We start from the raw sequence: 27574 nt of genomic DNA on the forward strand, positions 1-27574 counted from the left end.
GCAGGGAGGGGCAGCTGCCCCCCCCCCCCATCAAGTAAAACAATAGAAATATTTAACTAACTGAACAATCACGTCAGTTCTGCCCCCCCAACAAAGTCCCCCCCCCAAAAAAGCCCATAGCCACATCCCACAAATAGAGTCCATAGACATGCCCAAAACCTTGGCAGCTGTCTTGATCCAAAACACAGAGAACAAGAAAGAACAGCATTACATGACATCAACCCCAATTTATCAGGCTGAGCTGATGGTGAAAGAATAGTGAGGTTGGTCAGGGTGGTGTAGTGGTTAGCGCACGAATACCCAACATGATGCTTTCCAAGTGTTGGACTACAACTCCCATTCACGACAGCACTGCCTTTCCTAAAGCTTCTCTCTGTCCTTGCTGCACCTGTCCTCACAGCACCTTGCTGTGATGTTGGAAGCAGAGCAGAGAAAGGATGCTGTTATTCTCATATTCTGTGTACCGTATGTCCTATAAACAGGCCAGCATTTTGGGACCAACCAAAAAGAAAGTTATCCTTTTAAGAGGAAGGAAGAAAGAAAGATCGTCTTCTCATGCTTGGTCCTATTTTAACCATTGCCCAGTCATGTCTTTTCCACAAATCTACTACACATACATAATAAAGGGCATATATTTTATGGACTGCCCCTTGGTGCTCAATGAACCTGGAAGAGGTTCGGCAAGACCTTGAGATTGAGGCCCCTTGTTGTAAGAGACAGGGCATGTTTTCCTATGGGGCCTGCATTCTACAAATGAGGTCAGCCTAGTAGTTTATCAGATTATTCATCTGAAGCTTGGTTTTTCAAAGTCAGCTACACAAATCCAATCAAAACAGAGCCTGTTGGGTAAAATCTGAAAGTAACAAAACAAGGGCAGAGAGATGGGGGGTAAAAAGGGTCTGTAACTCTGCGTTGCTGCATGCCAAGATTTTTCTAAAAATATTTTACAACTGTTCTCAGCTCTGCACACTGATCATGCTTTATCTGTGAGGTAAATGTCTGAGAATACTGAGGGCAGTGTGCTTTATCCTGCTAAATGCCCCCCCCCCTTCTGTGCAGCAAGCTTTCTCCACTAATATATAAAGCCAACAGGGCAAAAAGCCACGGGAACACAGTCTGTTTGACTATGCCCAGCCACCACTACACTTTTCTGGAACAATCACTTCAGCAGGATTTTACAGTTTAGCAATTATTTTTTTTAATGCTACTCACGAGAGGAATGCAGTCAACATTGTTCATTCAATTTAAATCAGCTTGCTGATGACCAAAAAAAAAAAAAGGGGGGGGGGAGTGCTGAACCAGACAGTTTGCTTCATCGGTTTCCAAACGAGACATACAAACTCTGAGGTATTTCTTATTCAAACATTATAGAACAGTACAGAGTTCTAAAACCAACCTGATCACGTATTATGTGCAAACAGATGCTACATAAACTAGCTGTCCTTGTTTCCAAAGCACCACTGGCTAGTACAGAAGTCAGCTATTTTGATGTTTCAGTTAATGCACAAAGAGTGCAAAACTGCTAATTGGGATAGCCATGTTCCCCGTACACGCCAGCAGATGTGCAGAGGTAGCAGCAGGCAATAGCAGCCAAAAACTCAGGCAGGGCCCACAGTCTCAAGGTGTGGCTCCTCTGAGGGCCATGACGGTGACCAGAGTCAGAGGAAGAACTTCCCTTTGGCATTTCAACTTCACACCAGCACTGGCAGGAAATTCAAATTGTGGAGCAGAGCAAGGGTGGCAGCGGTTCTGCGCACAACAGATGGTGGCACACAGTTCACGGCAGGTGAAGGTGTGCATGCAGAGCATGGCGGGGAGAAGGGACAGAATGTGCCAGTGCGGTGGCAAAAATAAGCGAATGAGGCTTTTAGAGTGGAGATGAGAGAGAACTGGATAGGAGGGGGAGGGGGATGGAATCACATAAGCCTGCTGGCACCTGGCAGTCCTGGTACTGTATTGACCATCAGATTTTTGTACCCCTTTTAGAGCTGTGAAGCACGTAAGTGCTGTTGACTAGAATGTGAGAAAAGGCACAACATGGTGGGTGCCCCTCTTCCAAGAAATAAGCCTGTGTCTATGTTATTTTAGGGACGCGGGTGGCGCTGTGAGTTAAACCACAGAGCCTAGGACTTGCTGATCAGAAGGTCGGCGGTTCAAATGCCCATGATAGGGTGAGCTCCCGTTGCTCGGTCCCTGCTCCTGCCAACCTAGCAGTTCAAAAGCACGTCAAAGTGCAAGTAGATAAATAGGTACCACTCCGGCGGGAAGGTAAACAGTGTTTCCGTGCGCTGCTCTGGTTTGCCAGAAGCGGCTTAGTCATGCTGGCCACATGACCTGGAAGCTGTACGCTGGCTCCCTCGGCCAGTAAAGTGAGATGAGCGCCCCAATGCCAGTCGGCCACAACTGGACCTAATGGTCAGGGGTCCCTTTACCTTTACCTGTGTTATTTTACTGACTACACCAATGGTACAGAACTTTGAAGGGCTGTTGACCTACAGGAAGCATCAGTCAGGGACTTCACCTGATGGAAGGCAAATCCAGGGTCAAAGGTGGGTGGATCCACTTATTTTCTCTCTCATTTTCTGGAACAAGGAAGGGAATGGCTGCACAGAAGTGCTTGCTCTGAGTAAATAATTGGGGTGGGGGTGGGGTAATGGTGGGAATAGCATGGTGTCCTTTTTTTTTTTTTACCATTACCACCAATTTCTGCTTATGCTTAGAATGTAGGCATCAGGTAGGTAGTTCCTCACACACACGAACAACAAACCCTCCCTTTTTTTAACACACACACACACCACACAGAACGATTTCTGCTTCGATTTAGAAATCACCATCTTCCCTGGAGCTGCCACCATGTACCCAGAATTCATAATCACAATGCACTGGCGCTGTATAAACCAGCCAGGCCACTGTAACCTCAGCCCTTTCCTTCCTTCTCTCAGTTCAGCTCAAGTTTGCTTTTTCTTGGGAAAAACACACGAGGCTAAAAGAAACTGAAGCCTGAGGGCAAAAATCGGCTTGTAGCATCTAGAAAGCCACCTAGACAGCATCTTAAAAAGCAGAGACATCACCATGCCAACAAAGGTCCGTATGGTTAAAGCTATGGTTTCCCCAGTAGTGATGTATGGAAGTGAGAGCTGGACCATAAAGAAGGCTGATCGCTGAAGAATGGATGCTTTTGAATTATGGTGCTGGAGGAGACTCTTGAGAGTCCCATGGACTGCAAGACGATCAAACCTATCCATTCTTAAGGAAATCAGCCCTGAGTGCTCACTGGAAGGACAGATCCTGAAGCTGAGGCCCCAATACTTTGGCCACCTCATGAGAAGAGAAGACTCCCTGGAAAAGACCCTGATGTTGGGAAAGATTGAGGGCACAAGGAGAAGGGGACGACAGAGGACGAGATGGTTGGACAGTGCTCTTGAAGCTACAAACATGAGTCTGACCAAACTGCGGGAGGCAGTGGGAGACAGGAGTGCCTGGCGTGCTCTGGTCCATGGGATCACGAAGAGTCGGACACGACTAAACAACTAAACAACAACAACAATCTAGAAAGCCAAGGGCAGACCTGGAGGAAACTGCAGACTGCATGAAGCTCAAGGGCCACAGATCTGGGTTAGGCAATTGAGACAGTGAATGATTTGCCCTTCTTCAGTTTTGGCGTATCTCTGCCTGTCAATTTTGCATGTGTGTGCTTTCACCCGAAAAAGTTTGGGCTGGTAACTACATAGAAAATAAAATGTGGAGGAAATATATTTCTAACATGCATCTTGAAAGCACATCAGGTCAAAAGCTGTAATAGGAAATATATTTTATACACTAGACTCAAGTCATGCTAGAAGTCACGTGGCTGATCTACCCTTTTACAAACCTATTTTAAGCTCAGTCTGTAGAGCATGAGACTCAATCTCAGGGTCATGGGTTCAAGCCCCATGTTGGGCAAAAGGTTCCTGCATTGCAGGGGGCTGGACTAGATGGCTCTCATGGTCCCATTCCAACTCTACCATTCGATGATTCTGTTTTAAAACAGCTTGCTAAAAACCTATAAAATGCAATTACAGTGGTACCTCGGGTTAAGTACTTAATTCGTTCCGGAGGTCCATACTTAACCTGAAACTGTTCTTAACCTGAAGCACCACTTTAGCTAATGGGGCCTCCTGCTGCTACCGCGCCGCCGGAGCATGATTTCTGTTCTCATCCTGAAGCAAAGTTCTTAACCTGAAGCACTATTTCTGGGTTAGCGGAGTCTGTAGCCTGAAGCGTATGTAACCCGAGGTACCACTGTATGTACAAAAAAGTGACCTGCTTACTTTGAGCAGTGTCAGAGATGATGCATGCGCACCCTAAGTAGCCAAACACTCTGTACTGCTATACAGTTTTTGAAACACAATTTACAATTTCTCTCCCACTAATCTTCGTAACTACATTTCAGAGCCAAATGACAGTGATGGAGGCTGTAAGAGAAACTCAGCCATATACTGCACAATCCTGAGCTTGTCTTTGAGTTCAGTGGGATTTGCTCCCTGTCCATGATCAGTGTGCTTAAGACTGCAGTCCTGAGATTACATTGAGATTGATATAACACAAAATTAGTAAGCACATTATTATTATTTTCCGCCAATGATACAATATGCACAGAGAGAGAAATGCAGACTGTTCATGAGATGAGGCCATTGTTTAAAAATTACAGGGATACAGCAGTGTTCCACCTCATAGGCAATGTAATTAGATTCAGGACTTGCAGCCACAGTGACATTTGATTTAGTAATCTGGTCAGGTAAGTCGCATAATTTTGCAATGCATGATTCAATTTGACATTTCCCATCTCAAAAGTGAGCACTTTCTGGTGCACAGAGTACATTTTGACATAAGTTCTCAAATGCATTAAGTGGAAACATATTACAAATCAAGTCCTGATGAAATCAACAGTACTATACAGTACTTTCCTGATACAATACGCGTAGGCTAAGGAAGGCATGTTCCACTTCTCTATTGGATTCCAAATTATTATTTGATGCCAAATTATGAGCACATCCTTCAAGTTCAAACAGCAGTGGCCAACTTGACATTGCATTGGCTGGTCCTGATTTCAGCCTAATTTTATTTTCTACCTATATTGGAAAAGATTTTGCCCAGAAGTCATGGGTCCAACTGAAAAATATCTGAATAATGTGCAATTGCATAACATTGCAAGGACACACACACACACACACACACACACACACACTAATGCAACTGCATAAATGACAAAAGAAAATGAGGAAAAGGAACTTGCCTGACACACATCTCCTCTAACATTCCAATGGAACTGTTTTTGTGTATTTTAATTATGTATTGATTTTATAGTTGTAAATCACTTACAAGCCATTGTGGTATATAAGCAGAATATAAATACTCCTTCTCCTCCTACTCTGAACCTTACTTGGGTTAAGCAGAAACCCTGCATTTCTTCCTAAGCAAAAACATAAAACCTAGTAGTACCTATGTTGAATCTAATATGTAATCATCATAGTGTCTTGGTGATTAGTCACACTTCAGTTCTGCATTGACCTACAATAAACTCACAATGCAAGCCCTAAATACTCAAACCTTTTCTTTTTTATTTGAGCATTTATTTATTAAAGGATTTCTAGACCACTTTGCAGCCATAAATAATACACCAAGGGTTCGTCTTTAGGAGAAAAATAAAGGCATTCATCAAAACTGCCCATCCTTATCTGCAGTCTTTCTTCCAACCAGATCCACACTACCTCCAATGTACATTTAAAGTACAAAACTTCACTCAAAGAATCCTGGGACTTGTAGTTTGTTTAAGGTGCTGGGAACTGTAGCTCTGGGGGAGAAATGGTTTGCCCTGAAAAATCCTGGGAACTGTCATGTGCTATAAATGTATGGTATGGATCTGGACAGAATTAAGTACATCAGTTAGAACAATGCCTTCAGTATTAAGAGGGTGAATAAAAAAAAACCTACTCCAAAAGATGCAGTTCAACCCTACTTTTGTGTTAGCTCAACTAGGTTGCATGTGCATATCTTGTACCTTGATTATATGAACACATTATCCAATCGTGTCATTATCTGTGTCATGGAAGTTTGTTAAGATGATAGTGATCTTGGTGCTATATGGCAAATTGAAAGGAGTCTGACCTTAATTCCTGGGACATTAACTTCAATTGAACAATAACTGCATTGTTCAGTTAATAATTTAAACACTAACAGAGAGCTCCATCATTTATATTACCGTGTTGCTTTTAGTGGGCAAATGGGAGCAGCTTAATGGGAGTGCAGAAAGGCACATAATTATCACACAGGAAGATGGCCACAGCTTCATCCATGGCATATGCAGCATAATCTCTGGTAGCAGGATTTGGAAGATTCTTGTGTGAAAGCTATGCCCTGTGAAAAGTAGACAATGCTATGCCAGATCTGATCTGACAAAGTTGCTTTATACATTCAGTACTATTTGCTGGATGTCAAGGTGAAGCAGATCCTGAGGTCGATACAAGCGGACCAGATAGGAGGAGTGATAAAGGGACAAAAATCCCAAGCCCTATTACAGCTATTGAACTTTAGCACACACAGAAAGTAAAATCTATGTCAGGATTCAGTCTTCCTACTCTTGCTGGCCTTATTTTCCTCCACAGCCTGATTCCAGCCTCCCCAAAACAAAGTGTACAATGGTGCTAAGCAGCATGCTTGATTCTGTTCCAAGAACTTGGAAACACCCACCCCCATCCCAACTTAAAACCAGGAGCAGTGATGACTCAAGGCATTTATCTCAATGGAGCCTGCAGAACACCAGAACTTAATTATATATACACATACTACAAAACTGACCCTGGATTGTGTGATGCAAGAATGACAATATGGGGCAAGAAAATGTCAGTCAAATTAGTTGTCAGGCTTTGGAAAACCACAGCTGCTATCTTGCTCCATATTTTACTTTTCAAACAGGCTCCAGAGAAATTCAACTGCAGAACTAACTTTATGTGTTAAGCTGCCTGTGTAAATTTCACTAGCCTCTACAAACCACCTTTTCTTATTATTTGGGGTGGGGAAGGAGTGGGGGAGTGTGTTTCTTCAAATACCCATTAAATGATATTTTACAATTTCTATCTTGCAATATTTATCAGAACAGAATGGATCAAACAATGGTGAAATATATGTATAGAACTGGTTTTCCTTAAAAAGCATGTTTTCAGGTAGCTTTCTGAGCTCTAAAGTTGTAACACAAGATTAAAAAAAACTGATTGGATTCACATGAGTTTCATTATAACCCCTCCCCAATTCTCTATAGATTTAATAAACTATTCTCAGAAATCCAGCATTAAATAATATATAGCTTTCACTGTTTAGGAATAAATGTTTTAACGCTAACTGATTGCAGTATGGAAAGGGGATTCGTATAGGAAGAGCTTTAGGATGAAAATTAGTTGATGAAGTATAAACTTAATACAACAGCACACTGCGTTAGAATAGTAAGTAGCACAGAAAATTATCAGCTTGCATCAACACAGCAGACTGCTTTATATTATAAGATCCATGTTAATAAAGGCTGCTACCCAGAATTAACACTGCAATGTTATTTGACCATTTAAAAAATCCACAACACCAGTTGAATTTTAAAGAATTTTAATACAAACTTAATATAAACTATTTCAGTCCCTCTCTTTAACATAAGACACTGACTCAAAATACTTTTATACCTTTTTCAAGTATTGCACAATGTAGGTACAAAATTAATATTTACGATTACATTTTTTTCCATAATATATAGCAAAAAATCTTTAAACTTTTTAACAGAAAATACAATTTGTGTTTCTTTCTTGGAAAAAAGTATTCCATACAATTTGAATTCCACCGCTTAAGGAATATTTTGCACACTTTTTAGAATTGATGTTTTTTAAGATGAATTTTATAATTTCAGTAAAAAAAATACAACATGAAGCTGCTGCAGTTGTCACAGATCACTGTAGTAAAAAGATAAAAATGCAATACCATGTTGTAGAAACAATATATACTCTGATATTTTACAAACTTTGTACTAAATTAAATTATACAATTAGAAAAGACCAATAAACCCACTTATTAGTGCCAATTTTTTATATATATAAAAAATCAGCCATGTCCTTGCTATATCTTAAATACTGTAAGAGGCCATATCTCGAGTATATTTAATGTACAGTCAGTAAAAAATAACTTTGTGCTTGGTTGGCAAATGAAAAAATGATGCATGTTGTCCTTATCTAACCAAGCTTGAATGTATTCATACTACAAGCTTTTTTAAAAAAAACTCAAGAGGTGGAAAAGATACACCCTTGGGTACGTGCATTTCAACTTGTACAATATGATTTGTATTTTGTTTTAGTTAGCCATAACAGGCTGGAATTGCTGGTTAGAGTACTGCATGCTATTTAAGCTGAAATTCAAGCCATCCACAAAAGACTTCTCATTTAGACCTCCATAGGCCGCAAACATATCAAAGGCATTACTGTACTGGAGAGGGCTAAGGTTAAGGGGACTGTCGCCAGGGAATAGGTTGTTTGTACTACCTTGGCCCTGTACATTGGGGAAAATGAACTCCTTTGCATTAGGAGAAAGAGCAGACGTTTTCTGCTGCTGTTGTGGTGGTTGCTGCTGTTGTGGAACCTGCTGGCTACCTAGGCCAAGACCATAGAGAGAGTGCATGGAGGAGGAAAGAGCTTTCTGTTTCAGCAGATCGTTGACATTTAAGCCAAGGTTAGTGGGAGAAGTGCGGGCGACCTTGTTGGTGCGGCTGCTGTTCTTCATTTTGGTTGAGCCAAACTTGGTGGCAGCAAATGTGGCAGTGGTGAACGTTAAAGGCTGGGTGGAACGGGGCATGAAGGTTGGGCTCACAGTAGCAGAGTGACCAAAGGGAGGCGAAGGAGAACTCGAGACAGAAGATGCTGGGTCACTAATTGGCATGAACACCTGGGCCTCTGGGTTAAAGCTATTCTTGATTTCCTTATCCAATTCACATCCATTTTCATTGGAATCATCCACATAAAGCACTTTCACTGGTCCCTTTTCACCAATTTGGTATGAAACTTCAAACGGGTCAATCCAGACACTAAGATCCTGAGGCAGATTGCCACGAACATCATCAATGTCCAAACCACTCTCTTTGGATGCTTGTTCAATAACTGGGTCCACTTTCTCCCCTACATGTATACATCTAAACCCTGATCCTTTGTATGGCTTTTCCGGATACCAATGCCCTTCATACTTCTTCTTGAGTAGTCTTTCCAGCTCTTCACCAAAAATGTTCACACGTCGTCTGGGAAGCTTATTGTACAAATACGAAATAATGAAATTGAGTGCTACTTGTATTTCAAGCTGCATAGCTGCTACAGCACAGAATTACAAAGTCTCCGTTTCAAACCACAAAGAATGGGAGAAATGTTCAAAATACCACAGGAAAGCAAAAATTTGTTCAAAGTGCTGATTCTAGAATTCTTCACCTTGTGTAGTGTTGTTCCTTTAAGAAAAACAAAAGCAAAGATCCAAATAAGGAAAGTGCACAAGCAAGTCAACTAGGCCTCTTATTTTAGCATCACACTTTCCCTAAAATAGGTTATATTTCCCAACTACAGACATTTGCAACACACTGGCACTGTATATGCAACTTAAAAGCTAAGCAGATTAAATACACAGAGAACAAATGCAAGATCACCATGGATGCATTTCAAGTTCTGAGTTTGCAGCTCAGGTACTTAAGTAATGTGGAGAGAAGAGCAAGAGTCTAGGACATAAACTAAACAGTGGTAGTTGTCCTGTAAATGTTTCTGCTACCACCTATAGTTTTGGTGACTGACAGAAGCCAGCCATAACATTAAGATATTTGAAAATAATGCTAATAGACTAAAAAGGAATTCCTCATTTTGAGGCTATAAAACTCTTAGTTTGAAGTGTAACATGTAGTTTTCAATACTGGTAGAATTTCAAAATTGCTTGAGCTCAAAGAAAAGAGAAGTAATTCCTATATTTTGATACTTAAAAAAAAATCTACATAAAATTCCAGAATTATAATTTTATTACAATATTCACACATGAAGTTCATTATGAGGTATCAAGTAAGAAGTCCATCCTTACCAGACAACCAATTTTTAATTATGAATACATTACACTATAAAGAGAATGTATTAAAATCTTCAGTGTACTGGGAAAATTGAAAAAGCTGTTAGCCAAATTCCTTACATAGATGGTATTCTCGTTTATAATGAAATCAATGTAGCAGCTCTATAGAGTTAATAATAAATTGTAATACAAAATACAATGCTAAATCAGTAACGTTAACATACCACTGAAAAATCATACTGCTCAGATTAAAAGCCTGTAAAGACAAGGTTTCTATCTTTAAAAAGTTACTACAAAATTTAATAAAGTTATGTTTGCTCATTAACATTGTTTTTCAACTGCACTGCATTGCATCGCAACAGTAGTTTTGAAATCTAGTAAGTTCATAAGCTAGAAAGCAAAAATGCACTCATAATGAGTAGATTCTATTTCCTTGCCCTAAATGATTAGCTTTCAGAGGTTAACCCAGCTTTTAAAGACATTTCCCTTTCCTTTTGCCCTCTTTACATGATAAGAGAACTACCAGCTGTACGATAAGGCGACCTTTAAACGATTGCTGGATCAGCACTGGGTGGGGATAAGGAAAGATCAAGGGCAAACAGAAGATATTTACAAATGTAACATATAAAAGTACAGATGATCTGATTGGACTAGCTACATCGAACATACAAAATGATATATTAATCCATCTGTTTAACCACCCCTGCACGTAGGAAATATATTACCCTTTCAAGAAGAACAGAAATTAAATTGGCATGCTTTCCCTGGCACAAAGACCTGATTAAACAAAACAACCTGGAACAGTTCAAACGTTTTCTAGCTTTTAAAAAAGAACCTTTTAAAATTAATTATATATGTTAATTACGTTAGTCAAGGAATTGGAGACAAGAGGGGAAAAGGTGGAACTTTTAAGCGGGGTATATGGGCATTACATAACCAGGCAGTTGGGTCTCATTAGATTTCTGCTCACAGCTCTTGGAGCTCCAGCAGCAGGAGAAAAAGTGCTTTCTATGAAAAGGAAGATGATTGGCCAAGTCCTCTCTCCCCTGGTCAAGCCAGGCCCAGTTCTCCACTGTGTCACTCCCAGTGGCCTTCCCTCTCATCTCCTTGTGCTAGGAACAAAATTTTGAGCCAGAAGGGCAACCACTACCTTTAAAAGTGAGTTTTCAACCTGATCGAACATATGTAGGAACAGATATGGGCAAGATCACCTTATAATCGCTCTCCCATTCCGACCTGGTATTGTCTGGATCTCTACTCTGTAAAGACAGGCTCCCTGCCCAAAAGGTCCCCCCCTCCAGTTATAGCTGGTGTGTTTCTCTCAGCACCATACTATAATCTACCTTCTCTCTCTCAGCCCTTGCCACCACAGCCTCACAACAACCACATCCATCTTAAGACTGCTGCCAATGCATTGAATCCCCATCACCCCCCCAAACAATGTCACTTCTGGGTGGGATTATGCCGACCCCCTTCCCCCCACCCCCCCTCTCCAACTGCACTCCCCTCCCCGAACAGGCTGTGCCAACTACACTTGCGCCTCCCCTCCCTCCCCCGCCAACCTTCAAGAGGGCCGTCCCAACACTTCTGCCTCCTCCCCCTCCTCCTCCCCCCACCCCCAGAGGAGGGGCTGTGCCAGACAACCTAAGCAGCCTCTCCCTCCCCAGCCACGGCGGGATTGGGGGGTGGGGGGAGAAAAGCTGTGCCAACCAACAACAACCCCCCCCCCACACTTGGCACCCGAATCCTCCCCCCCCCTTCCAGAGACACACGGTTGCTGTACGAGGCTGCCTTGTGCCACCGACGCCCCCCCCCCCGCCAGCCCCCTTTCCCCAGCCGCTACCTCGGAGGGGCTGCGCCTGCCAGCGCTTCTCGCTCGCTCGCTTCCCCGCCTCCCTCTGCAGGGCTGTGTCAACACCCTCAGCCAGCGCTGCCCTGTCAGCCCTTCTGCCAACACCCTCCCTCTGCCTCCGCACCAGCAACGCCGGCCAGCCAGGTCTGGTCCGACGCCCCCTTCGCCGACCTCCGTGGGGCGGCCCCACGAAGGCTCCCCCAGCCTCTCCCCCCCCCAATACTCCCCTCCTCCCAGTCGAGCTGCGCCAACTCTTCAGTCTCTCCTCCTCCAGAGGCGCTGGCACAAAAGCCCCCCACCGCCACTCAGCACGCACACCGCCGGCCCTGCTCTATGGGGCTGGGCGACCAGGCGAGGGTGCGGTAAGCCGCCCTCCTCCACCCCCCCTGAATCTATCTTCTCGGCCGCTGTCGTCCCTCCAAGCCCCGCCGGCCTATGGCAAGTCGCCGACCTCCACCTCCTCCCTCACAGCCGGGTCTTGACAGAAGCAGCAGCTCCCCACCGCTCGCCCCACACGGAAGGAAGGAGGGAGGGAGAGATACTCACCCGGGGTGAGTGGGGGAAGAAGGTGATGTGAATAGTGCAAACAAATCCCGGTGGCAGTCCCGGGGGTTGGGGTTGAAGGAAAGGAGGGAGGAGCTCAGTACCGAAGCCCCATAACCCCAGGAAGAGCGCTAGGAAAGGGTGGGGGGAGAAAAAGGGAGGATGGCGCTTCTCACACCCCGGGACGAGAGAGACAGCGCGCTCCGCCTCAGCAGCTGCTAGACGCCTTCTTGTAGCGCCCGAGCGCTCGCCGCTCCTCTATATATGCCTTCCCTTGCCCCGCCCCTTCATCCCGTGTGGCTACGCCCACCCGCTCTCCGCCCACAGCTCTCTCTGGCCCCACCCACCCACCTACCAATCGGCCGTCCCCTGTCCCGGGCGCTGCTCCTGATTGGGGCATTGGGCTTGCCAATAAGGCACAGTCCCCACCCGCCTCTGTTCCCCCACCTACTCCTAACCCCTCGGTCCCATCACATTCCCACTTCCCCCTCCCCTTGTCTTCGCTCTCCCCCCAGCAGAGGGTTCCTATCGTTGCCCTTTTCCCTTATCCAGGTGGACTCACAGATCACTCCCAACCCCCAGACTAAGAGTGCCCTCCCCATGTCTCTCTGCTGTAGGTTTCACTTTGCGACACACATTTCTCCCTCCCCGCCCAGTTGTTCTATTCTGTTTAATATTTCGGCAGTGACGTAGCTCTGCATTGCATTCGAGGTCTGAGTTACGCCTCGCCTTTTCTTTTCTCCCTTCTGCCGTCGTCCTCAGGCTTCCCTCTTTCTCCTCTGGCAGCTGTTCCCTCCTCTTCCCACATTTCTTCTGCTGTTTGCTTTTCCTTTAACTCTCCTGCCAACAGCGTCGTGCTCTGCTGCTGCCACCGCCTCCTCCTTCCCCATCTTTGCAGATGCTCCTCCCCTGCCTATACGTCCGCTCCGGGTCCCCCTCCCACCCTTCTTATGCACACATCTTTAGTGTATTGATATATTCTGCTCATCGCCATCTTGCTTTCTGTGCCTCCCCCTCCCCTTCTCTACCCCCCCTCTTTCCTCTAAGGAGCCAATGGGAAACGGGCTCTCTCTACGGCTACGCTCACGCCTTCCCTCATCCCTACCCCCTGCTGCTGCGAGGCTTGCGGTTACGTCAAACGTCTACGTCACTCTCCTTTGATCACACCCCCTCCCTCCTTTCCAGGAAGAACGAAACTACGTTTCCCAGGATGCTCCTTGATTTTGACGTCATCGAGGGGGGAAATGTGCCCGAACCTGAAAGGGAGAATTGCGAGGCATCAAAGGCCAACAGCTCCTCAGCCTCCTCCTGTCTAAGGTGACCCGACACTAACTACACGGGCAGGGAGCACTCGCGCTTCTTCCCTTTTGGGAGGAGAATTAATTCAGTGACATACCTTTGATAGAAAGCAATGCTAGCATTAGACTTACCTGGTTTAACCTGGGATGGGATTTCTCCGCCCGTAATTATTCCCGAAGAATATATCCCAGGCAAACTCAATGCTTCTACATCCAGTCAGGGGGTCCCGGTGCCCCCTCCCCGGAATGAAGGCAAATGGAAATGGAGATTGCTGCTGACACCTTTTGTCTTTGGCAAAGCAGGTTTTGCATGCTTTTGCGTTGCTTTAAAATTCCTGATTCTTCAAAAGTATCAGCGTGGGTCCAAAGAAACGCGACTGTACTCTGAATGCCTGCGTTTTTTCCCCTGTCTCTAGCCTTGACCACTGATACAGACCATTAAATAGTCCTCTGTAATTGAGAAGAGCCTAAACCTAAGGCACAACGCCTTTTAAAAAAACCACAACCTGGCTTATCAAAAAGCGAGGGTGTGATTTGAATCGATAGTTGCTATAGTTACTATCTATATTGGGTTTAAAAAAAAAACCCCAGCACAGCTCCTAACACATCGTCATACTCAGAAACCTGTCAAACAAACAAATTCCAAGGCAGGGCTATGTGGCGGGGAAGTTGTTTGAATTTCACGGGCTGAGTTCCCAAAAGGGAGGCAGCAATTTTATCCTCACCCAAATAGTGCTCCTAAATGCACTCCTTTAATTTGTCTTCCATCCTACCCTAAAACTGGATGGACTGATCCCCGCGGGTGGTGCAGTGTACCTCAATGGGCGCAGCGATGCACTGCCTCCCATAACATACACTATAGCATAATACACTCCCTTTAAACACACCCATGTCAGTCATAGCGACAGACATTTTTACTAGCGAGACACCAACCGCAACGAACACTCATAGAAAAACACAAAGGTTTTGGTGTTGTTTTGGAAAAATTGTGTTGGATATATTCAAGTTCTGGCCTTTGGATCTTGCGAAGGAATTTTAAAAGATGGGATTTAAGTACCCAGCGTGGCAAATAATTAGTGTTCATTATTTACATACCGCTTGATTGTAGTAACAACTCTTAAAACCGTCATATGATGATGATGTTGAAGGGAATAAGTATCCAGCGTGGCAAATAATTTAGTGTTGCTTATTTATATACCGCTTGATTGTAACACTTCTAAAGTGTCAGATGATGATGATGATGAAGGTAATAGGCACCCAGCATGCCTAGTTAATTGTTGATGATGGTGGTGATCTGGGATGGCAAAAAAGGAGGAAAACTCGGGGATATTTGTGGTGGTGGGAGTTACCTTCATCTCTAGCTCTTTTTGACGTATAAACAGTGAAAGTGGGAGGGGGGCATTGGGTGGGCAAGCTTCCTACCACAGAGCCGCGGTTGAGTAATCTTAGATCCACCAATTCTAATCCCCGCCCCCTTTCCTCTTATCATTGGTTCCCAAGCTGGTCACTCACCGGTGACCAGGCTGCGTGCCAATCTCGTACACCCCACCCCGCTGCTGAAACGCATGCGTCTGCGCTGCTCCTGGTAGTCCCTGGGTTTTAAAAAATTATTATTAGGGACGAAAAAAGCAATGCAAAGGAAGCGGGAGAAGAGAAGTTAAAGCAGAGAGATGAAAGGAAGCGGAGGGGGAGGCCTTGCAGGTAAAGCAAACGAGGGGGTGGGTGAGGAGGGAAACGTCGCTTTGCAATTTTGCCCTTTTCTATAGGCGGAGGCAAAGCGCAATCTTTCCAGTCTTACTGCGTTGGTTGGAGCTGGGAGAAGGAAGAGAAAGTCATTGGGCGCGGGAATCTGCCACTCAAAGGGAGGAACAGCGAAGGGACTTGCGAGGTCCGGTTTCCGTAGTAGCGACGGCGAGGCTTTGCTGAACCAGGCAGGATCTCTGCGGTTTGCCAGGCAGCCCTTCCCTGTGGAGCTTTGCCATCTTCGCAAGAAGGGAAGGAACTGCGTTGGTTTCTTTCTCCACGAAGATGACTGAAATCAGCCTGAAGTGCTGCATGGGGGACTTATGCGGCTGTGCAGCGTCCAGGCAAAGCACATAAAACCGGGCGAGGCCGGGGTGGTGGGTGGGGGTTATGAATGGTGCGAGCGTCGCCAACAAGACTGGAAGAAAAGCAACCGGATTTCTGCGTTTGTGTCCGATTCCATATTTGAAACCTTCTTTGCCTTTATGCGCATAGATGCCTCTCTTTTGTTTTTCACGGTAATACGTAACTTACTGGGGGTTTTTTTTAATAAAACGTACGCAAAAACGTTACAGTTGTATGCGCAAAAATACTTCCTTTTGTTTTCTCTCCCTTCTTCTCATCTTCTCGCCGCCCTTCTTTTAATTCCCTTTGAGCTAAAAATATTGCCCACAGGTAGCAACGATGACCGATTGGCTACATTCCCTCCTCTGTCACTGCTTGATTGGTCACTCAGTATCCAGGAGGAATACGTCAAAGTCGGGGTTTTTGGGAGGGGGATGGCGGCGAATAAGTTAATGGAGGTTACTGTGAAAGAAAATAACCGTGACTGGAGCGCAGCAAGCCATTGCCTCACTTACCTGCTTCAGCAACGTCAAAGGACGCACTTAACTGGGGGCACGTGGTGGAAGGAGGCAGGGAGAGCAAACAGGCCCACCTCCAGGATAGCTGGCCTCAGAGTAATTCAAGAAAAAAATATATTTAAAGCACAACTCTCCTAGAACGAGTGGTGCTCCTGTGAAAACTAGTGGTCACCCAAATGTTTTTAAGGAAAGGGAGGGGGGATTGTAAAACTGCTTCCGTTGGAAGGGGTACATAGGCAAGCAAACATGTCTTAAGCATAAAAATGAGGCCAGCGTTCTTAAATGGTTAAAATATTAGACAAGGCCGCCTAATCCAGCCAGGGAGCTCACAGGATTTGGCCAGCCACTATTGGGGAGTTTATATGGTGCTGTTGGTAGTGGTGGGGTGTGGGAATCCATGCGTTCAAGGAAAGTGTAAGTGGGTTGTGGGGCACATGCCAGGTTATATGTGTGCGCACACAATGTTTGCATGGAGGATCTCTATGTGCATGCATGCCAAATGTGTGGGTGGCAGGGAAGGGGCATGGCTGCTGGGTGTGGTAGTGATGAGACTAGCCTGTGTTGCCCCACAACCCCGCCCCCCGCACAATCCTTGAATACAGGGGGTGGGGTGGTTGGAACCTCCTTTTATCTCAGCCTAACCTCACAAGATTGTTGTGGTGATAAAATGGGGACAGGGAGGAGATGTGTAGCTGTGAGTTCCTTTGGATAACCATATAATATATTGTACAACTTTTAAAAGTTTCCTTTTGTAAATTAAAAAAGCCAACGCTGGTGTTACATCGGAAGCTGCCTTATACTGGGTCAGACCACTGGTCCACCTGGCTCAGTAATTACCTTTGAATTCCTAAATAGCTTCAGCCCACGCTACTTGAAAGACTGTCTGCTCCAAGGTGAATGTGTCACTCATAAAAGGCCTGCTGGATGAAGCTCATACAGTCCAGCATTCTGTTCTCACAATGGCTACCAGAAGCCTGTGGGAAGCCCACAAGCAGGACCTTAGCACAACCTTGCTCTCCCTGCTTGTGATTTTCCAGCAACCAGTATTCAGAGAACATAGCCCTGTTGTGTCATCCATTTGCTTTCTGAGTTACAGTTGGTGGGGTGGCAATGCATGAAAGGGCTTTCTCTATAGCAGTACCCTGTACATTGAATTCCCTGCCTTAAGAAATTAGCTTATTTTTCTCTTGTGCTCTGCCAGCCTTTGAAGACTTTGACTCTGCTGTATCTTGCTTGCCTGCTTGCTTGCTTTTAGCTCTAACCCCTGTGTTCTCTGATGATGCTTTTAGTCTTGTTTGTTGTTGGTAATTTGTTCTAATGTTGAATTCTTGTTTTTATTTTTGTGCTTGTTTTTATATTTCGTAAGTTGCTTTGAGTGGCTCCTCTAGGAGGAGAAAATGGGAAATACATTTCTGAAATAAACATTGTTTGCACACAGACTGATAGTGACTGTTCAAGGTTTCAGCTCTTTCCTAGCCTACCTAGAGATGCTGGGCACTGAATATGGGACCTTTTGCATGCAAGGCATGTGTTGTGTCCCTGAGCAGCATCAGGACTTCCTAAATACAAAACTTCAAGCTGAACTGCACATAGCAGAATTAGTAGGGCTGGTGGGTCACCAGGCATCCAGGTGCCTGCTACATAGCAGGGATGGAAACCTGTAGTTAGACTCCCAACTCCCATGTGCCCCAGCCAGCTCAGCCAATGGGATGATGGGAGTTGAAGTCCAACAACATCTGGAGGGCCACAGGTTCCCTATCCTTGTTTTATACCATACGTTAAAGGGAAAAAGGTCCCTCTTCCCAAGATCTTAGGAACTAAAGTTTGACAGAAAAGAAAGAAGAAAATAAGCAGGGTTGTCATCAATTATCTTAGTTGCTTAATCAAAGAAATTGTGCAGGGCAATTCTACTCAGATATGTCCCACTGTCTTCAATGACACTTATTCTCTATTAAGCAGAGTTAAGATTTGAGCCTTAATTACATTTGTTTAAATTTGCATATGAATATAACGATTCTGGAAATTTCCCAATTTTTATACCATCCTACCTCCAAGGTGCTGAAGGCGGCATATAAGGTTCTTTCCTCTTCCACCATTTTGTTACATCAATACTTTAATGCAGGTTAAGCCAACCAAAAGAGAATGACTGGTGCAGGGTCAGCCAATGAGCTACCCATGTAGCCCTTTTAAAATGTTAATTCCAACTATTTCTTGTCTAGTGGGCAATAAGTATGATATAACTGAACTTACTAGAGGCAGCCTATGATCTGTCACTTGGATTTTCATATCTCTGAACTACCATACTATGGAAATATGCAGCCACCTTATATCAAATTGTAGTACTATATATATTGGAGCTCTCAAGGACTCAGCCATCCTATTTCCTCACTGGGACTTGAACCTGTGACCTTCTGCATGCAAAACATTTTTTATTTTTTATTTTTTTGTTTTAAACACTGAGCCACAGCTCTTTTCTTGAAGTTTATTAGCTACCCTTTCCTACCTGGTTTCCCAGATACCTTTTGGTCTTTCAAAACACCTCACAGTCAGGAGCAATAGTGTACTGTGAACACCTTGACAATTGCTCCCATGGTATAAAGTGGGCTGAGCAATACATTTTGATCTCTTTATGGAAGAAAAGCCAATGTTGTATTACAGAAAAGGGAGAGTACTTTTAAAAAATAATAATAATAATGTAAAACTGAACACCCAAAAGAAGTACATAAATTGTTAACTTCAAGTCAACTACTTTAATTTCACACATGCTATGATAACCACATTTTATCTGGTGATATTTCATCATTGTTATTCATCTATGTAATTAATCATGATAGCCATTCTTTTCAGTAATAATATATCAGCTGTGGTCCTTGGACAGTCTTTCTGGTGAACACAGGTGTCAATCATGTGGAGGGAAAATGGCAGTACATAATGTAGTCATCCAAGTTTAATTAATACCAGTACTTTTTCAAGCTTTCAGCATGCCTCTATGACTGTTGGACTACATGAAGTGTGTGCTTATGTTACCATCCATGATAATAATTACTAATGCCACTAATGACAAACTGTGGCATATGGGAAAGGCTTTTCATTTGTCAAGTTCTTAATATACTATGTTATCTCAGGAGTCCACACAAACCAGGTATTTTATAATAAAATATTAGTGAAGTTTTTGGCAACAGAATGAAGGGACAATTTATCTAAAAGTAGCTGTGCCACCTCTTCATTATAAAGACCTTTATAATCCTCTCCAATAAGTGATTACTAATTCTGGAAAATATATGGCTTTTATCCTTTGATGGTGTTGTTAGGCTTACCTACAAGGGCAGAGTGCACCAAGATTATTTGTATGGTTGTTTTTTGGAAGTGTCACAAAGCAGCATAGCATTAAGTATTCTGCAGTTACAGTAGCTCATTCAGTTGGTGGAAAAAATAGTAACAAATAAGCACTGCTAGCTGTTGCTGGTGCTGTTTCTTTTCCACTAGTGCTACATGAATGCCTCTGGTGGTGTGAGTTGAATTGCCAGTGTGCTGCCAGTTGAAACCACCTGATTTAAGAAAGCAGCCTTATTCTAGCCTAAAAGGATACCAACTGTCAAAGCAGGAGAGGGCCTTCTCAGTGGTGGCTCCCAAATTTTGGAACTCCTTCCCTAGAGAAGTTAGACTGGCTCCCTCCTTGTCCTTCTGCTGGCAGGTGACCTTCTTATTTCAACAGGCTTTGGGGAACTGACCACTTTTAAAGAACAGGCTGGTGCCGTGCTGTTTTGATTGTAACTACCTGTGTGTTTTTAATAGATATTTTATAGTTATATTTAGTTTTAATTCTATTCAATTGTTTTTAAATGATTGTTACCACTCCCAAATGTTTTTGGCTGTTTCTATTTATCTATAAGCCACCTTGAGTCTCTGTCATGGAAAAAGGCAGGGGATAAATCAATAAAACAACAATAATAACTGATAAGAGGTTTGTAAAAAAAAGTGTGCAGTGTGTAGAAAGTGAAAAGAGGTCATTTTTCTTCCTCTCTTATAACAGAAGAATTTGGGGTCACTTGGTGAACCTGACTGGCAATAGATTCAGGATGGCAAATGGAAATTCATATTTGCACAACACATAATTAGCTGACAAAATCATCTGGCGCTAGATATTGTGAGGGTCACTGGCTTAAATGGCTTCAAACAGAGACTAGTGAAATGAATGGAGAACAGGCCGGTTAACAGCTAGTAGCTGAAAAGCTAAATGGAACCTGCAGGTTCAAGGGCAAACCAATGCCTCCAAATACCAATTATTACAGGAGAAGAGGGAAAATAGGAAGAGAAGGGTTGTTACTTACATGTCTTGCTTGTTGGTTTACTGGACTCATCTGGTTGTCCAATGCAGTCAATAGGATTCTGGCTTAGCTAGATCTTTGGTGTGATCCAGCAGAGCTCTTCTTGTGTTCATTCTGGAAAGGTTGAGAGATCAGTCATGGTGATGCTCGTCACAGGCCTCAGGTGTTGAATTATTTCTTCCCTAGATATTAGTAAAACTTGAACCAACCTCATGCTTCATTCATATACATGGTTGTCAGCTCATGGTCCCAACGGAGCCACCCTGCTTTTAATAATTGCATGGTAGGAAAAGATCAGCACACATGTCATCTCTTATTACCATAGCCGCAGTAACCCTTGCAAAGTGTCAACATCCCTAATGATTTATTCTACTAAGTCATACAGGAGACGAAGGACTTATAGAAAGCAACAATGATAAGAGGAGAGAGGATCTGATTCCTCTTCCTGTGCTCAGACTATACAGCATTTCCCTCACCCTTCTGTAATAATACATAGATGAAGATGTTAGCCCACTGATTTTTCCAAGGATGCATTTGGTCAATGCCAGCATTCCAAGGGTATATCCTACTTGGATCTACCTGCAATTACTTGAATTTCATAACAAGAGGTCTAATCAGGAGGTTTGGGCTGGGTGTTCATCAGTATGCAGATGATACCCAGCTCTGCCTCTCTTTCAAATTGAAACCAGTGAAGGCCGTGAAGGTCCTGTGTGAGTGCCTGGAGGCAGTTGGAGGATGGATGGCAGCTACCGGGTTGAGGTTAAATCCTGACAAGACAGAAGTACTGCTTTGGGGAGACAGGGGGCGGGCAGGTGTGGAGTACTCCCTGGTCCCAAATGGGGTAACTGTGCCCCTGAAGGAGCAGATGCGCAGCCTGGGAGTCAGTTTGGACTCACAGCTGTCCATGGAGGCACAGGTCAATTCTGTGTCCAGGGCAGCTGTCTACCAGCTCCATCTGGTACGCAGGCTGAGACCCTATCTGCCCGCAGACTGTCTCACCAGAGTGGTGCATGCTCTAGTTATCTCCTGCTTGGACTACTGAAACATGCTCTATGTGAAGCTACCTTTGAAGGCGACCCAGAAAGTCCAACTAATCCAGAATGCGGCAGCTAGACTGGTGACTGGGAGCGGCGACAGACCACATAACACTGGTCTTGAAAGACCTACACGGGCTCCCAGTATGTTTCTGGGCACAATTCAAAGTTTTGGTGCTGACCTTTAAAGCCCTAAACGGCCTCAGTCCAGTATACCTGAAGGACTCCACCCCCATTGTTCAGCCCGGACACTGAGGTCCAGCTCCGAGGCCTTCTGGCAGTTCCCTCACTGTGAGAAGCAAAGTTACAGGGAACCAGGCAGAGGGCGTTCTCGGTAGTGGCGCCCGCCCTGTGGAATGCCCTCCATCATATGTCAAAGAAATAAACAACTATATAACATTTAGAAGACATCTGAAGGCAGCCCTGTTAGGGAAGTTTTTGATGGCTGATGGTTTAATATATTTTTAAGCTGTTAAGGTTAAGCACGACTCAGTATGGATTCAACTCAATGGTGGCTTCTCCCAGTTCAATGGAAACTACCACAAAATACATAGGCTGAGGGTGGCGCTGTGGTCTAAACCCGTGAGCCTCTTGGGCTTGCTGATCAGAAGGTCGGAGGTTCAAATCCCTGCGATGGGGTGAGCTCCTGTTGCTCGGTCCCAGCTCCTGCCAACCTAGCAGTTCGAAAGCACACCAAAAGTGCAAGTAGATAAATAAGTACCGCTCCAACGGGAAGGTAAATGGCGTTTCCGTGTGCTGCTCTGGTTTCGGTGTTCCATTGCACCAGAAGCGGCTTAGTCATGCTGGCCACATGACCTGGAAAAACTGTTTGCAGACAAACACTGACTCTCTCGACCTATAAAGCAAGATGAGCGCCACAACCCCAGAGTCGTCTACGACTGTACTTAACTGTCAGGGGTCCTTTACCTTTACCACAAAATATATCTGCTTTAAAAAGGGTTGTAATGAAGTATAAAATACCTTAGGCATGAGAACGGAAGTAGATATAACAAGCAAGCAATTAAGATGACAAAACCCTTTTAAAAAACCACCATTGTTAGACTTCAGTGGATCTAACCTATTTCAGAACTGTCATGAAGGTGAAACAAAACCTGCCTGGAAATTTCAGGAACTTGAATTTTATGTGTTCACAAACTGCATTGTGTGATCATAAAATGCAGATAAATGGTCACAAAATGGAGATCAATGTCTCCTTAGTTCCTAGTGAAAAATAGAAAGCAGTTGCTGAAATGGCTCAGAAGTGTCTCTTTTTCAAAAGGAATTTCCGAGATTGTACAGTTTGTTACTGATTCACTCTTCACATGGTTGAATAAACACAGCAGAATGAATAAGTGTCTTCCACAGCCTGCAATACCGCCTCAATTCCTACCAATACTTAAAGTTTATCTTATCTTACTGCATTGGATAATCAACCTGTCTATTGATTCGCGAGGGACCATAACTCAGTGATAGAATATACGCTTTGCATGCATAAAATCTTGTTTCATCCCTGGCATTTCTACTTAAAAGAATCAAACATCAGATGAGGGGAAATGCCTCTACCTTAGACCCCAGAATGCTGCTGTCAGTCAGAACAGACAACACTGGGCTAGATGGATAAATAAGCTGACCTGGAGTAAGAAAACTTCGTATGTGTAACCTGGATCTGCTCCTCAAAGCAGTTTAATCTAGCAACAGATATAGCCACACAATTTTAATAAAGGTGAGGCAAATGTTATCTGGCCACAGTTTCACTTTTAAAGAAATGAAAACATTTTATTTATACTGCACCTGTACAATATATCTATTAAAAGACCATTTTAGGCCCACAGGATCAGTGACAAGAAGGTAGTGACAATAGAAAGCAGGAGGCTTAGCTTGAAGATAGGATTAAACAAAGCATGAAGAACAAGATGGAACAACAAGGAGAAATCAAGGAAGGCGCAAGAGCATGACGGGCCTTAATGGTAAAAATGAGTTTATAGCAAGTATGGAAAAAGGGGGGAAAAGGGGCCAGTAAAGCAAAATAAGAAAAGAAAAAAAGAGATAACACATGAGCAGAACAGCAGCCCAGACAAGCAGCAAAGCGGAAATAAGGGGAAGATGAAAAGTTGGGAACCAGCAGGCCTAATATTAGCCCAATCAAGATGAGAAACAATCACTTGAACTAGAGTTGTAGTTATAGCAAAAGGCAGATATAGTTTCATTTTTGCAATGTTAAACAAGAAATAACAGCAGGTCTTTGCAACAGAATTAATGTGCGAAAGAAAAGATTGCCCAGAATCGAATTAATACATTTTCAACTGCAAACAGTAGAATGAGTTATAAAAAAAGTATGGTTAATAGCAAGTACAGCTAGGTTACTAGGAGAAGATTTTGCAGGAATATAATAAATATTGATCTTATTGTGTTTGACTTCAGATGATGTTTCGACCCCGCAAGATAGGACTGCAGTTAGTTAATTTAGTATTGCACTTATATCCCACCTTTTGTCCAAAGAGCTGAAGGTGGCATGCACACTTTAACTCTTTTATCCTCACAACAACCCTGTGAGGCAGGGTAGGCTGATAGGCAGCAACTTGCCCCAAGCCACTTAGGGGGCTTCATGGCATTTATAAGGAAGAGCAAGAAGACAATGATTCTGGAGTATAAAATCCAAAATCGTTAAAACAAAAGGAGTGACTCAGCTGGGCAAGATGGGGAATATACAAGGTGGGGGGGGGGGAGAAAATGTATGTATTTGTTATGGGTCAAGCATACTCAAGGTGGACTCCCTGACATCAGTAGTAGCTTATTTATTTATTTTATTTATTATTGAATTTATATACCTCCCTATAACCCGTAAGTCTCAGGGCTGTTCACAGGATAAAATCACAATATAAAAACAAAAACAACCCAATAAACCCGCAGAGGGAAAACAGAATTTAAACACACATGCACAATATTTGTAATAAACAAATAAAAATAAGCAGTCATCAGGTACCATCAAGGAGTAGATTAAATGATCAATTTAACTGTCTTTCAAATCAAAACATTTTAGCCATTGCTCCCCCCCCCCCCAATTGTAATCAGTCCTAGAAGCACTTTGACCCAAGTGGAGGCTTCCATGAAGGATATCAATTTTACATGGCATTTCATGAACAGGGCATCACCAGTGGAAAGTCCCTCCTCTGGTTGCCATCTTAGATTAGTCTTGTGAAATACTAACAGACAACAGGAATGGAGAAGAGACAGGGTGAGTGGGAACCCACATGCCAATGTTACCTCTTCCTTTGGATTTTGTGTGGGACGTCCTGGCTATGCCTCAGTGCATGTGTTCCACAACAATGAAGCCGTTACTGGTAGATGGCTTCAACTTCATTATAATTCAGAAGCTGGCAGTCCATTCCCTGCCTTAGCCTTAACCATTCACAGTGCACTAAACAATTCCCTCCCCCCACTTTCAAACACCACCCTACTCTTATTTCTTTCTGGACACCATGACTTAATGGCTACTGCTTTTCCTCTGCAACATGGACACATAGGGCGGTTAGAGGAATAGCTATGTATCTTTCAGGATACAGGTAGCTAGCCGTGTTGGTCTGCCGTAGTCAAAACAAAATAAAAAAGCTTTCGTGTGCATGCACATTTCTTCAGATACACTGTGCATGCACATGAAAGCTCATACCGATAACAAACTTAGTTGGTCTCTAAGGTGCTACTGGAAGGATTTTTTTTTCTTTTTTATTATCTTTCAGAACTTTAGCATCTGGATAAGCGTTTTCTTTAGTTAAGTATAAATTCAGATTCAGGGTCAACCTGTATGAAATCTTCAAGCTCATCTGCCTAAGGATAAGGAGCTCTCTTCGTTTTTTGTCACGGCAAACTTTTCAAGTCAAGCTAAACCTTCATTTTTTTCAGTTCCTTATTCCCTTTGTATTTGTTCCCTCACTTGCCCAGCAGTGGCTGGCACGGGCTTCATAAGAGAAAACTGGGCAGTTCTACACAGTGTATAACTTTGCATTAAGAACTGGTTGGGAATAAATGATGTCTCTTTCTTACCTCAGATAATAATTACATGATTTTGGCTGACTCAATTCTCCCCACCCGCCCCTTTTTGGAGAGAGGGGTAAGAATCTGCTCCCACTGTATGACTACATTATCAGCTGCTCTTTCACCATATTACAGAAAGCTGAATACAGGACTGGATAAACATAATTTATCACTGACTCACCCTGTGATTAGGATAAATAGTGAAGCATTTTAAGCTGTCTTCAAAGTCTCCCCCTCCTCATGTTAGATGAAAGCTCTCTATTTATCTGTCTGTGCTCTAAGCAAACACATCATGTACTTTCTTTTGCCACTGTCCCATTTCCTACAACTCAGAATTGGATGCTAAAAATCCACCTACTATCCAGCTAAATCCATCTAAGACATCTCTTTTCCTCTGCAGAATCTTGATCAATTTGCTGCTTAATCCCATATCTGTGGTTTCATCTCTTATCTTTGCTGGTAGAGTTCTATCCCCTGCAGTCTTTCCTTATACCAATTCCAAGCTTATCGTCTTTCTTTGGCCTTCTAACCTTGCAACAAAAAACCCCAAAACCCAGGGCTGCAGTCCTATGCACACTCAGTTGGGACAGTAGTATACACCATATATTTAAAGCCCATGGCTTCCTCCAAAGACTCCTGGGACATATAGTTTGTTAAGGGTACTGCAAATTGTGAGGAGTAAACTACAGTTCTCAGGAATCTTTGGGGGAAGAAATAAGCTTTAAATGTATGTTGTGTAGGCAGACTCACCCAAACTCTCTCCTTCCTCGTTCCAGGATATATTTTTGTAACCTTCTAATTTTGCATTTGTGAAGCTTCTCATTTATAATGGCAGGTTTGATGAGGGTTTTCAATGCTCAAAAACATGAGAGAGAGAGAGAGAGAGAGAGAGAGAGAGAGAGAGAGAGAGAGAATGCTTTGCCATGTGAAACTCACATTTAGCTTGGAAACAGCCATGATTCTTATACAATTCAACCTCATTTATCCAAATGACTTGGGTAACATCCAAACCATCAGATCTTGAAGTAAAGCAAATACTGCTTACATGAATGGTATGGTATTGACATGGAGCAATGTAAAGGGACACAGCAAAAGTGACTGAAAGGGAATTTCGAGAATCATGGAGGTTCTGCTGTTACCTTTTGCTTAGAGAAAGGAAAGGATATGCCAAATTTGCCAGCATCAACCTGTCTTTAAAATCCTATATGCTTTCCCTCAAGACATCCTGAATCTGCACATTTATTTATATATATATTCCACTTCCAATTTTGGAATTAAAAACAAGAGACCAAAGACAATAACATAACACCAGATGCTTAAAAAAACACAGCGAGAAAATATGAAGAGCCAAGGCCCAATTAAATGTGACATGTGAATGCCTTTGGCCCTAATGTGGCTGGTATAAAAACAAATGGCATGCAAAAAAGAAAAAGATGAAAGTACATGAGGGAGGGCATAAACTGCATAAGGACCATGATGTGCGGAAAGGGACTTTAGCTTTTGCTTTTGTCGCCATCTTCATTTGAATTGCCCTCCAACTGCAAATTGCAGGCATGGGATACCTAAGTATGGCTGCAGCAGAGGAAAGGCTATGTTATGCCAGCCGTTTTAAAAAGCTAAGGTAAATTGTGCTCTCTTCGGCAGAACATATACAAAAAAGCTAAGGTAAATAAACAGGTTTTTACCAATTGACATCGCTTGTAGGGTTAAAAGAAGTTTTGTAAGGAGTAATTTATAAATTATTGTGAAAAGAATTAAGAATAGATGTACTGGAAATTTGAGT

At 43.4% G+C, this 27574-nt stretch overlaps 2 protein-coding genes across 6 annotated transcripts in view; one reads left to right on the plus strand and one right to left on the minus strand.

Moving 5' to 3' along the window:
• Nucleotides 1–7615: 7615 nt before the first annotated feature.
• Nucleotides 7616–27574, minus strand: part of TOB1 (transducer of ERBB2, 1) — a 108868-nt gene continuing 88909 nt past the window's right edge. For 2 of the 5 annotated variants that reach the window (XM_083430089.1, XM_083430088.1), the window contains exons 3-4: nucleotides 20729–20839; nucleotides 7616–9499 (exon numbers count right to left, since the gene is read on the minus strand). In XM_083430089.1, coding sequence (XP_083286215.1) covers nucleotides 8365–9363 — 999 coding nt within the window. In that variant the 5' untranslated portion in view covers nucleotides 9364–9499; nucleotides 20729–20839 and the 3' untranslated portion in view covers nucleotides 7616–8364. Of the gene's footprint in view, nucleotides 9500–12496; nucleotides 12749–13222; nucleotides 13493–20728; nucleotides 20840–27574 lie in introns of those variants that run through there. The other 3 variants (XM_083430090.1, XM_083430087.1, XM_083430091.1) reach the window with 3 other exon arrangements.
• LOC310672873 (uncharacterized protein) lies at nucleotides 9506–13809 on the plus strand (the record flags this gene model as incomplete). Its single annotated transcript, XM_083430525.1, has 2 exons — nucleotides 9506–12388; nucleotides 13541–13809. Exons 1-2 carry the CDS (start codon nucleotides 11539–11541, stop codon nucleotides 13807–13809), a joined length of 1119 nt encoding a protein of 372 aa, XP_083286651.1. The 5' UTR covers nucleotides 9506–11538.

Source organism: Podarcis tiliguerta (assembly GCF_965153285.1).
Source record: "Podarcis tiliguerta genome assembly, chromosome: 2".
In the NCBI taxonomy this organism is placed as follows: Eukaryota; Metazoa; Chordata; class Lepidosauria; order Squamata; family Lacertidae; genus Podarcis; species Podarcis tiliguerta.